The 12,499-nt window shown below is 38.8% G+C and overlaps 1 protein-coding gene across 2 annotated transcripts; it reads right to left on the bottom strand.

Annotated features, from left to right (window-relative positions):
* Positions 1 to 1,724: 1,724 nt before the first annotated feature.
* ZNF639 (zinc finger protein 639) lies at positions 1,725 to 11,469 on the bottom strand. 2 transcript variants are annotated; one of them, XM_059163417.1, is made up of 6 exons: positions 11,171 to 11,469; positions 7,858 to 7,929; positions 6,920 to 6,988; positions 5,405 to 5,515; positions 3,056 to 3,190; positions 1,725 to 2,935 (listed from the first exon to the last, which is right to left on the bottom strand). In XM_059163417.1, the coding sequence occupies exons 3-6, from the start codon at positions 6,975 to 6,977 to the stop codon at positions 1,782 to 1,784; spliced, it is 1,458 nt and encodes a 485-aa protein (XP_059019400.1). In that variant the 5' UTR covers positions 6,978 to 6,988; positions 7,858 to 7,929; positions 11,171 to 11,469; the 3' UTR covers positions 1,725 to 1,781. The 2 variants fall into 2 exon arrangements, with proteins under 2 accessions (XP_059019400.1, XP_059019399.1); XM_059163416.1 differs by lacking the exon at positions 11,171 to 11,469 and adding an exon at positions 10,950 to 11,154.
* Between the last annotated feature and the right edge of the window lie 1,030 nt (positions 11,470 to 12,499).

The raw sequence follows: 12,499 nt of genomic DNA on the forward strand, positions 1-12,499 counted from the left end.
CAATTATGTTAATTTGATTACTAATGTGATCAAATGTAAAGTAATAAAATACAAAATTGAAAAAAACCCACTAAGGCATTATTTATTTAAAGTCTGTTTCCTAAAAATAAAATTCTTGAAGGTGGATGTATATTAAAAAGGCATTAAAAAAAGAATTACCAAGAAGGCAGCCAAACAGCTATGTTAAGTAGTCATGAAAAACACCCCAAGGACAAAGCTTGGATTTTAATGTAACATGGTGTAATGGAAACATTAGACTAGAGGCCAAATAACTTGGATTCCACTCCTGTCTCCTATAACTGGTTTTGTGACCTTGGCCTATTTCAACAAGAAACTTAAGAGAACTAGAGGGTTTAGACCAGATGGTTTCTAAGGTTTTCTTCCAGTTTAAATACTCTGATATTAAGTCTTAGAAACATTTCTATCAGGTAGCCCTACCTGGAATGTTCAAATCAGATGAGTTTCTAAAAATACAATTATGCATATATGACAATAGTAGAGCCAAAAATGATTATTTTTGAGAAAACTTGTTGCTGCCACCATTCTCAAAATAGACTAAATTTCCACAGTTCTTGTAGTGGAACACCATAGGTCATAAATTGATCTCTTCAACTGTATCAATATTCCTGAACAATACTGTTTGTTAGTAGGAGTTCATTGGAGTTCACTGATAGACAAAATCATATCTTTGCATATTGCTATTTAAGAAGCTGCTACTGAATTGTGGTTTTGTCTCTTTTTCTTCAAATGTTGAAGTCCTGAGCTCCAGTACCTCAAAATATGACCTTATTTGGAGATTGGATCTTTACTAGGTTAAAATAAGGTCATTAAGGTTAGCTGTAATCCAGTGACCTTATAAAAAAGGGGAGTTTGAGAAATAGACTTGCATACAAAGAGAATACCATGTGAATGAAGATGGCCATCTACAAGCCGAGAAGAAAGCCAGAACCCCTCATCTTCTAGATTTTTGTAATTCCAGATTAATACTTCAGTGGGTATTCTCAGTCAATAAATGATTTGTCATCAGCAGTTTGAGCTTACTTCGCTGTTACATAACTGAAAATGAATTGTGAAAATGTTGAGCTATTAAATGTTACTTTTTATTGTCTAACCCCTTACCAGTTCCTCCTCATTCTCATTTTAAAATCATTTAACTCATAGATAGGGGCTAAAATAGAATGAGAATTTAAAAAAAAAAAAAAGACCATCAACAAAACTGGATCTTCCCTTCCTACTGTAACACTTGCTTCCTAGTGTTGTTAAAAGAATAATACAGATGGAGAGTCCACTGAGTCTTGGAGATAATTCCTGATGGGGATTATCTGGGAAGGTTTGGGTTCTTATAAATGGAAGTATCAGTGGACTTAATTGTATGGTACATTGTATTTAAGTTCTGATAACGCAGTACTTTGATGACTTCAAAGATGGAAAAACTGAGTTTGTCTTGAGTTTAAAAAAGTTAATAGCACCCATGGTTACAAAAGGAAAACTGTAGTCTAGTTTCTTTAGTACATCTGTTTCTCATCAATTCATGAAATCAGAGGTTCTGTAAGAAACAAGATGACAGACACCAAGAGTGGTTAAAACTATCATGCACTGAAAATAACACATTTAGGATACCACTATATACTGAAAAATGTAGCAATGCCAAGAAAATTGGACAATTAAAAAACTTACTTGTTAAAAGCAATTCTCATATGTTTAAAATCATCCATTTTAACATCTCCAAAAAAGTCAAATTTATTATTTTACATTAACATTATGGCAGGTAAAGAAAATAATCAAGTCGTCTCATGGACTGGAAGGTGACTTATTAATTCCCTTTCATTTCCAAACCTCATCAAGCAGTCACTACATTTATGAGGTAAGTCAGCTGAATGCTTGAAATCTAGATGGATTTTAAGATCTTCAATTTGTCCTGTTGAATATTCACAGTATTGACATAAATAAATCCCTTCAGATAAATGTGAATTTAAATGTTTGCAATATTCTAGCATACTTGAAAAGCCTTTCCCACAGTCATCACAAACATGAGGAAAAATTTTAGTATGTTCAATAGCAACATGCCTGTTAACATTTGTATGAAGTCTACTCCGAAAACCACATACTTGACACACAAAGAAGTTTTTACATTTGTCAAAGGTAATTTTGCTTAAGAGGCTGTACTGTCCATGTTCTCCATTGTTATACTTATCACTCAACTCAATTAATTTACATGCATGTTCATTTACCACATGGCTATGCAAGTCTTCTGGATCATTTGTTTCATGTTCACAAAACTGACACAAGTACTGTTCATCACAGCTGTGCTCCTGGAAATGTAGGTAGAGTTCACTGCTTGAGGAGAACTGTACATCGCACTGCTCACACCAATAGAGGTGGTCACTAAAATGGGTGTCTGCAATGTGCTGGCTGAGGTTCTCAAAAATCACTGTTTTATAATCACAGTATTTACAAATGTAGGGATCCTCTTCATGCAGTTTGGCATGTTCGATCAAAAGCATGTTGGTAGAGAAACTTTCCTTGCATACTCGACACACATTTGAATCAGTACGCTTATGCTTCAGGATCATATGCTGCTTTAAATCAGAAAAATATTTGCTATTGAACTCACAAAGTTCACACTTATAGAGACCACTGCTATTGGCTCTCAGTAAAGGCCACTTCTGTTGGGCAGTCACATTCAGAGCTTGGCTCTTGTCAAGAATTTTGCAAAGTTTAGCTGGTGGCTCCTCATCAGTTTGGTCTTGAAGACTTTCTGAGGAATTGTTTTCTGTCTCTATATCATAATCTTCAGAAATTGCATGTACTTCTGCAGCAATTGGAACATCTTCAGCAGTGTGAACTTCTATAGGATTTTCCTCTTGCGTCTGTTGGTTGACTGACTCAGGTGAGTCACACTCTTCATCACAAATTTCAATATCAGCAGATTTTTCTGAAAAATATAAAATGTCTATTATCATCACTAAATAAGACCTAATGAATAAATAATTGGCAAAAATTTTTTCATTCATCTATATAAAATAAGCAAATGCTATCAACTGGTTTCCCTAACCTGTAGAAAAGGCAGTGTGGTCTAGAATTCGAAGTACAGGACTGGGAACCAGGTAGTTTTGATTTCTATTTCTGGCCTTGATTCCATCTGTAAATTTTGGCAAGTCATTTGATGTCTCTGTATCAGAATCATCATCTGTAAAAAGAGATTTGGAATATTATATATATCAAAGCATTAAATATTAATTACTATTAAACAAAGCACTAAATGTTTTAAATAAAATTTTGAACTCCCACAGGAACTAAAGGACTTAGACTTAGCCAGGAAAAGAGATGTTATCCAACAGACACACAAAATAATCTGTCCAAACAAGCAACTGCTTTTGCATCTGTGCCCCATTTGGACTAGAATATACTTATTAAAGTAACTTAGGAATTTTCAGTTTAAATTACGGAGTTTGAGTAAGCCTTTATTCCCTCAGCCCAGACCCCATGTTTCAAAGTTAGCATGGGGAAACTGAAATACAGGTCAGTAGAAAAAAATAGGCTTCAATATCATGTCACTGTTGTTCTTAAAAGACTTTATTTTTAGGAGTTCTCAGAAAAAACTTGAGAAGATAATACAGAGGATTCCCATATATTCTGCATTCAGTTTCTCCATTCTCTTACATTACATTTCAATTTCTCTATGCTCTTAATATGATACATTTGTTACAATTAATAACCAATACCAGTAAGGTGGTATTAACTAAAGTCTATACTTGGGAAGCAGATTTTCTTAATTTTTTCCTAATGTTCTTTTCCTGTTTCAAGAACCTAAGATTTCACATTCCATTTAGCTGTCATCTCTCTCTCTAGGATATTGTTAGCTGTGGCAGTTTCTTAGACTTTCCTTGTTTTTGATGACCATGACAGTTTTGAGGAGTAGAGATCAGGTATTTTGTAGGATGCCCCATGATTAGACTGGGATTATGGGTTATTAGAGGTAGACCAGAGAGGCAAGCTGCCTTTTTTTATCACATCATATCAAGGGTACATAGTACTTACATGATTTTTTACTGTAGATGTTGACTGTGATCACCTGGTTGAAGTAGTATTGATCAGGTTTCTCTGCTGTACTCTTTTTTTTTTTTTTTTAAAGATTTTATTTATTTGACAGAGAGCACAAGCAGGCAGAGAGGCAGGCAGAACGAGGGGGAAGCAGGCTCCCCGCTGAGCAGAGAGCCCGATGTGGGGGTCAATCCCAGGACCCTGAAACCACGACCCAAGATGAAGGCTCTCCATAGAGTACTCTCCATACTCTATGTTTTGGAACGAAGTCCCTGTATGCAGTCCTCATTTAAGGAGTGGAAAGTTATGTTCCACCTCCTTGAGGGAGGAGAGTCCACATAAATAATTTGGAATTCTCCTATACAGTTTCTAACTTATTCATTCAATTACGTCTGTATGGACTCAGGAATATTTATTTTATATTTTGGGGTTCTAATTTTTTTTTTTCCCCTTAAATTGTTTCAGCTTTGACTACTGGGAGCTCTTTAGTTGGCTCCTGTGTTCCTCTAACTACCTGGATCATGTGTGCGTGTTGAGTACTTCCTTATTTTCTGGCACTACAAAATGCTCCAGGCTCATCTTATGTATTTCCCACCTTAGAACTAAATCAACCATTTCTCCAAGTGCTAGTTCTTTTTATTGGAGAATGGTTTTAAAAACAAAATCTGGGCTCACTCCCACTGGGGTGTCATATCTTTTAGGCCCTCTCAACTAACAGAGTAAACACGTTTGTACAGTGCTCCATATACACACACATAACTATAATTATCTCTGTATGTAACCATCTGTGTCTCCATTAAGCCAAACATGAGTTCATACAAATATCTTCAACTCCTTATGCTTTTTCAAAAAAATATATTTCTGTGCCTCTGGTAGGAGCTCAAGGAAATTGGCAGTTTTGATGATTGCAAAGAAGAGAGCAAATGCAAATTTTTATCATTTACCCAATGCTGTTTTAAAGACTCAACAAAAGATGTTAAGACTGAAAAACACTGAATGCTTCACCCTCCATTCCTTCCTTTCCATTAGCCCTTTAGACTATAGCTGAGTGGAAGAACTGTGTATAACACTATTCCTAACCTTTCATCATAAATGCTCCCAGCTCTGGGTCAGTCTTGATTTTCCACCAACTCCTTGCCACTAAAATGGACTTAGGAGAGTGTGCTTTTTATTTACAGGTCTGAAATAATGCTAAAAATTAAAAATTCATACTTGCTTACAAAAAAACCCAATTTCCTTACATTTAAACAAACTGAATATATGCCCATTTAGAAGTCATAACTTTTACCCACATTTTCAAGTAAGAAATAAAAATATATAAAATCAACTTAAAGGATATTTTGGAAAATATTAGATATACCTTTGTTGTCAAAGTATTTTAAGTCCGGTTGTCTCATAGAACAAACACTGTAACAATGATCAGAAAAAATTCCATTGAATCCATCTGCAATTCTGCTTATTCCAGACGAATCTGAACATAAGAGGAAAATTTTTAAAATTTCAAGTAAACAATTAAACATGTAAAGCCATCACTTTATCCACCATATATAAATTTTCATATTTGTAATAAAGTATATTTCCTTCAATTCTGAAAGCCTCTATATTTCAGATCTGATAGTGACATTGAGCTTTGCAAGAACCACCAATTACATGATTTACAATATAACACTTGAAGTACACAAAGACAGATCTGCCTTACTGTCAGAATTCCACACATTATAAATACGTGATAAATATATTAACTGCAAAAAACATTGAATTAACACTGAATTAACTAACTACCAAGAAGATCTGCCATGTAATGAAAAAAAAGTAAGGCACAGGAGAAATAGTCTGAGGACCAATGAGGGCTTCTGAATAGTCATTTCAAGTCTTGTTGGGAGAGGTTAAGAGGCAGTAAACCAGGCTTAATTTCCTCAGATATGAAGAATGAATGTGTAGCTTGGGTGGGCTAGCAGGTATGCTAGAGACTATCTCAAATATAGATATGTGAGATTAGTTACAGGTGGCAACAAAGATCTCTATTTTTTTTTTGCACCAACATATACTTTATTATTTAGTTAAACTTATTTAAATTTAATTAATTAATATACAGTATATTATTAGTTTCATTAGTTTCATAGGTAGAGTTCAGGGATTCATCAGTTTGATACAACACACCCAGTGCTCATTCATCACATGCCCTTCTTAATATCCATCACCCAGTTACCCCCTCCCCTTCCCCCTCCTCTCCAGCAACCCTGTTTGTTTCCTACAATTGAGAGGCTCTTAAGGTTTGTCTCCTCTCTGCTTTCATCTTCTTTTATTTTTCCCTCCTTTCCCCTATGCTCCTGTTTTTTTTTTTTCTTTCTGTTTTGTTTCTTAAATTCCGCATAAGTCAAATCAAAGACCTCTCTCTCTCTCTTTCTTTTTTAAAGACTTCTCTTCTTAAGACCTCACTTATTGCCAAGATAGTAGAGCCAACCTCAACCAAAGGACCTAAAATAACACAATCAAAATAAAGTTCACATTTTTGAAAATAATGTATAGGATAAAAAATTTATCCCCAACAATCCAAATACCTTCCACCAAGGTTAATGTACCTTAAGAACACACAAGCAAATCTCAATTAATGTATAAGCATGCAACTCTGGATATCTAATTTTAAATATCTATCAACTACTCAGTTGTATATATTAAATAATGTCTGTAAACTTCTGATGTGCGCCGAGCATGTGGGACAATGAGGAATATGTATTTAAAGAACTTAAAGCTTTCTCTTACCTAAAAATTGACCCAGATATTTAACTGTTATCTGATCATTTATGAAAAAATGGATAAGAATACAATTGCATGGGACTCAATCCAGAGCCCAACTTTAAAATAATCCACTGACCTGAGTAACGAGAAGGGTGTAATGTCTTCCTTTTTCTTTTTTTAGGATATTCATTCATATCTTTACAATCTAAAAATGGAAAAATTTAACAAAAAGGTCACAAATAAAGATTGTTAATATTTTATAAAAATTCCTCCTAACTAAAGAACTTGCTGGGAATAAGAAGTATGTGTGCCACTTGAAAATCTACTTTGTAAGAGAAGTGTTAAACAATGCTTCCATTTATATTTTGGATTTAATTTTCTTTTCTTTTTTTTTAAAGATATTTATTTATTTATTTATTTATTTATTTATTTATCAGGGAGAGAGAGAGCGAGCACAAGTAGGCAGAGTGACAGGCAGACACAGAGGGAGAAGCAGACTCCCTGCTGAGCAAGGAGCCAGATGTGGGACTTGATCCCAGGACCCTGGGATCATGACCTGAGACAAAGGCAGCGGCTTAACCAACTGAGCCACCCAGGCATCCCTGGATTTACTTTTCTGATCAAGTTTAAAGGCAGGACACCAATACTTTTTTTTTTTTCTTGGTGAGGTTGAGAAGTCCATTTCAAATGTTGATGTAATTTTAAGAACAGGATAATTACAATAAACCATGCCCTTAAATTATTTTTATTTAAAAAAATCATTATAGTGCCCTATTAAGAATATGACAGGTACATTTCTTCCAATTGGGAATATTTTGATACAGTTTTCAAGCTAATGGTGGATATACACCCTTGAAAAATCTGTATCGATCCCCTGATTTCCAGAAAATATACTCATCACATAGAAGCTCAGAATATGATTTTCAAGAAAAAATTCTTTTCTTACTTATAAGGTCACATTCAACATTCTATTTAGAACAAAAGAGATAGCAACTTTTGTTTAATCATTAAATAATTAAATTCCAATGGACTGTTATAAAATTGACTAAATAGTTTTTATCACATTCCACTTACTTGGTATAATTCTTAACACTGTAGTGAGGAGAAATGAACTATAGGGAAATTTTCACAGATGGTAAAAAATGCCTGTAGGAAAAAACACAAAGGAAGTCACATTAGCAAAAATGTATTTCACTTCTGAGACTCAAGAATACTATGGCACCAGGTCTCTAATTAACTGGAAAGTTATATGGAATTAATTCAAATATAAATAATCTTTTGAACATATTGTATTAAGCACTAAAAACTGATAAATATGTGAGTATATACATGTGTCATATTTCTTTGAAATGAATCTACCTTCTAAAACTATAGCTATATTTTAACACCAAAATAGGAATATATATCTGGTTATTCGGCCATAATGAAAGCAAACCAAATCAGACTTTGAACTGTTTAAGTCCTTACAGATTGTTTAACAATACAAGGACAATAACGATTTACTGAACACCAATCATGTGCCAGGCCACTTTATCTTATTTAATCCTATAATATGAAAAATATACAACACTCCCTCAAAATTGATTATATATCAATTGATATACTGATTGATGTATCAATTGATGAGGAAACTAAGGCATAGTAAAATCAAGTCCAGGAAATGCTTTGTAAGTGGTAGCACTGGAATCTGAGTAAGGATCTAATTTTATAGCACATGCTTTGGAAATAGGGAGATACAAATAGGGAGTTATAATTCAGGTAACAGATTAATGTCAGAATCAGAATCACCTCTTCCATTTCAGGTTAGTGTTCTTTCACTGTAGAAGTGGCCAAGTAAGGAATGTCAGAAAAAGAAATGGACATTTTCTCTGCCAGCTTTATATGCTGCCTTTCTTATCATCAAAGTCATATATATAGCAGGTAAACTTGATATTAATACTGAGACCATCTTGTTTCTAATGGTAAGGTATTTGAGGTGCACACACTATTTTTGCTGCTTCACTAGGTTCTGGGTACTAGGTTTTAAGTGATGTGATTATACAGTAATAAGACAGTGATTTTCAGTTTATTGAGCATTCTCCTCTTATTTTATTTGATCTTCACAATCCTGTGAGGTACACAGAAGGGTTACCACCAAACTCACTCCAATTTTACTGATGAGGAAACATTCAGTGAAAGTCAGTAACTAAGTGGCAGAACCAGAGCTGAAAAATCATGTCTTCTGACTCTTGAGTTTTGAACAACTAACTGTGTCAGTAATTTTTGTTGCTAATCACTATTACCAGCACGTTACATCTTCCAGTTCTTAGTCACCAACAGGAAGAAGGGAAGGGAATCACCCAAAGAAACTGACAACAGTTAGATTTATAGAAATAGTATCTCTCTATAAAATGGCTTACCTAATACAAATAGCATTCCTTGAACCCTTCCCAATCAAGTACATTCAAAAACTTCTCATTATGCCATAAACTAAAACCTCAAGACTCATTCCTAATACCTCTTCTGTACACTTCCAGAATTTATACAGCCCAGGGTATTAAACTTCATGTTTTACATGTTCTAAAACTGTCCGGGAGAACAATGAAAACTATCGGCCCAACATTAAAGTAGCTTCTTGCTATTTCAGAACACACTTTAAATTCTTTCTAATTTGAAGAATGAAAAAGCAAGGAAAGGAAACCAAGCATGGCACTAAAAATTAATCTTTCAAGTTGGCCTGGATTCAGGCTGTCAGGTGAGAGGAATAGGATCACCTTGATCAGGAAAGGTCTGACTCCCACCCTTTCAGCATGATGCTAAGATGCCTACTCAAGACCAGAAATGCTAACATCTTTCATTTCAGCAAATATTCTTATGTGCTTTTTGTATACATAACTGCCCTGATGAAGAAGTTTGTTTTTTTACTCAAAGATGTCTTATCAACCTCTTCACTAGGTCTTCCTCTCATGGGGAAGGTTTTGAGTCACCTTCTCATTCGCTCTCTCTTCCCCATTTAACAAACAACCCATGTAATACATGTCACAGCAGGTTATAAGTTAATTTAAATTAATTAAATCACTTTGAATCTATTCACCCAGGAAAAACATTGTTAACATTTTGGTATACAGACATCTAGACATTTTCCTAGGCTAAGGTATACATATGTATGTTCTACATTTACAAAAATGATACCATGCCACATGAAACATTGATTTGTTTTTTTTAAAAGCAACTTACAAAATACCTATCAGCATCTCTCCACCTGTCATTTTTTTCAAGAATGTCTGTACAAAATGCCATTTAACACGCAATCAGTACCTATATCAAACAGATCGACATCGAAGGCCTTTCATCTAATATAAATACTCTCTAACTGGTATAAAAATAAGGCAAGTATTCACAATCAAAAGCTCTATTTTTACAAGGTTTTAAAAGCAAGTTTTTTTCATCCTCCTTTCAGAATAAGTACATATTCTCCAGATTTTAAAAGAACTGAAACACAAAAATGTTTCAGTAGAGTTTTTAAACTAGAACCCACGGTACGTGCAACTTGAGTTACCAGTCTTTGCCCAAATTTTTACCTCTTCGCAAAGAGGTAATTGAAATTATTTCAAATTACTCGCGTCGTAGGCTGTACTGAAAAAGAAAAGCTAAAGGGGTGTAGGGGCACCCAAAAGAAAAGCTAAAGGGGTGTAGGGGCACCCGAAGGGGGGGGCAGGCCCCTGGCCCGAGATGTGAGCGCCAGGCTGCATTCGGCCGCGGAGGCTTGCGGGCGAACAAGGGATTCGCAGCGAGTCCCCAAGCCGCTCCGCACCGCGGGGGGCCAGCCTGGCACCGACCGGCTTCGGGAGCCCAGGCGCCACCGGACACGCGGGTCAGAGGGGCCGCGCAGGAGACCCCCGGACCCAGCAGCCTCCACGCCCGCGCCACGCGCCGGGCCCAGGAGGGCCAGGCGACCAGCGGGGACTCCTAAACCCCGACCCCAAAAGCGCCATAAAGAAAACAGCAGCAGGGGGCCGAGCGTCCTCCGCGGGGGGTGGAACTGCCTCCAGGATGGGGGAGGGGCCGCCATCCCGTCTTAAAACGGAGGCAGGGTTTCATTTAAAAAGACGTCGTGGGGTCTTCCCTAGCCTCTCCTGTGGGAGGCTGCGTCCGCACGCCGCCGGCCCGCTCCTCCTCACACTCACCAGGACTCCGGGGCCCGCCCAGGCGCAGCTCCGAGGCGGCGGCGGTAGCCGAAGCGCCCGAGTGCGGGCGGAGCGGCCGCGCGGCCCTGCCGGCGGGCGGCGCCGCGGTGGCCCTCGCGCTCTCGGGCGCTCCCCCGGGCCGGCCCTTCTCCCTCCCGCGCGCCTCACGCCCTGCCCGCCAGGCGCCAAGCCCCAGGCCCCAGCTCGGCGGCCGCACTCACCACCTCGCTCCGCGCCTGCGCCGCGCACCTCAGAGGCCCGCCGACAGGGCGGGGGAGGTGACGAGGTGAGAGTGGGGGGGCAGGGGATCGGGCGGCGCGGCCACGCCGCACACCAGACCTGGGAGGGACCACCGGCCTTTAGTCCCGGGGGTGGCCCGGCAGCCCGCGCCCCCTGCCGGCACTTCTGTGTCGCCGCAGGGTTCTTCCGGGCTGGGTCCCGCCCCTCCGGAGCCTAGCGGGTGATTCCACTCCCTAGAACTGCTCCCCGCAAGGCCGCCGAGGGAACTTCCCTGCCACGGGCTCCCGAGCTTTTCCTCCCGCCTCCAGAGAAGTGGGAGAAGCGCGGCGAGCTAGCGGCCCCTTTCCCACCTGGCTCCTCCAGGGGGCGTGCGAGAGCGGTTTTCCACGAGTTCGGCAAGGCAGATGGCATTTCAGCCCCCAGAGCGGCGGCTGCTTGCTGGGGACGCAGAGGGCGACGGCCTTGCCAAGGTTGTACCGCGTCCCCACGAAAGAACTATGCAGGGGTAGGAGGCTGAGAATTTTGAAGATCGCGGTCGTTATTAGGCTTCAGGCCGATTCCTTGATTCAAGAAATCCCCGTGGAATGAATGTAAAATTTTAGAGGATTGGATTAGATTATTTAATTCCTTTTCCGATTTAGAGCTCCTAGGAGCAGACGTGGAGAAGATTAAATTGAACAAGCATAAATAAACCTGTGAACACGGTTTCAAAGATGAACATCTCTGTACAAGGGGGGCCCGTCATATGTTTAATTTTTGATAGTAAGTTGAAGTTGTCGGTCCCAATTTACAAATTAGATAAGCGAGGGTCTAAAGGCTAGGTCTGATTCATTTTTGTAACCTCAGCACCCGGGCTTCAAATATTTGTTAAGTAGATGAATGGGGCCCGTATTACACGCGCTCAAGGTCACTCGGAGAGTTAGGGCTGCAGTCCATGTCTTTTTAGCCACATCCACTGTGCTTTTTCTGATTACCATATGTTACCCAACCAACCAAACGCTGGAGAATAATCATCCCAGACCTTACTCCCATTCCTTCACCTTTATTCCAGAAGATGAAGCCGTATTTTAAAGAGACACCCGGTTTCCGATGCTCACTTTTTAGGACCTCGACTACTGTGTGTGTGTGTACTCAGCCCAAATAAGTGAATGTTTACGAATGCTGGCTGGCACGGCCTGAATAAAGTACGAAGAGATTTAGTGGTATCTTTTAATCCTCATAGAGTTCGTACCGCTGCAGGGTGGGGAATGGACACGTGTTTGCTGGACTTACATAAACAGTATTCACGGTTCCGTCCTCTCGGCTGGTTG

This window comes from Mustela lutreola, chromosome 2 (genome assembly GCF_030435805.1).
Source record: "Mustela lutreola isolate mMusLut2 chromosome 2, mMusLut2.pri, whole genome shotgun sequence".
Classification (NCBI taxonomy): domain Eukaryota; kingdom Metazoa; phylum Chordata; class Mammalia; order Carnivora; family Mustelidae; genus Mustela; species Mustela lutreola.

Excerpts from the sequence above, each read along its gene's own strand:
- ZNF639 (XM_059163417.1), bottom strand. The coding sequence starts at position 6,977 with ATGAATGAATATCCTAAAAAAAGAAAAAGGAAGACATTACACCCTTCT. Across the intron at positions 3,191-5,404 it reads AAAATACTTTGACAACAAAG|ATGATGATTCTGATACAGAG; the intron begins GTATATCTAATA and ends CTCTTTTTACAG. Across the intron at positions 2,936-3,055 it reads CCACACTGCCTTTTCTACAG|AAAAATCTGCTGATATTGAA; the intron begins GTTAGGGAAACC and ends TATATTTTTCAG.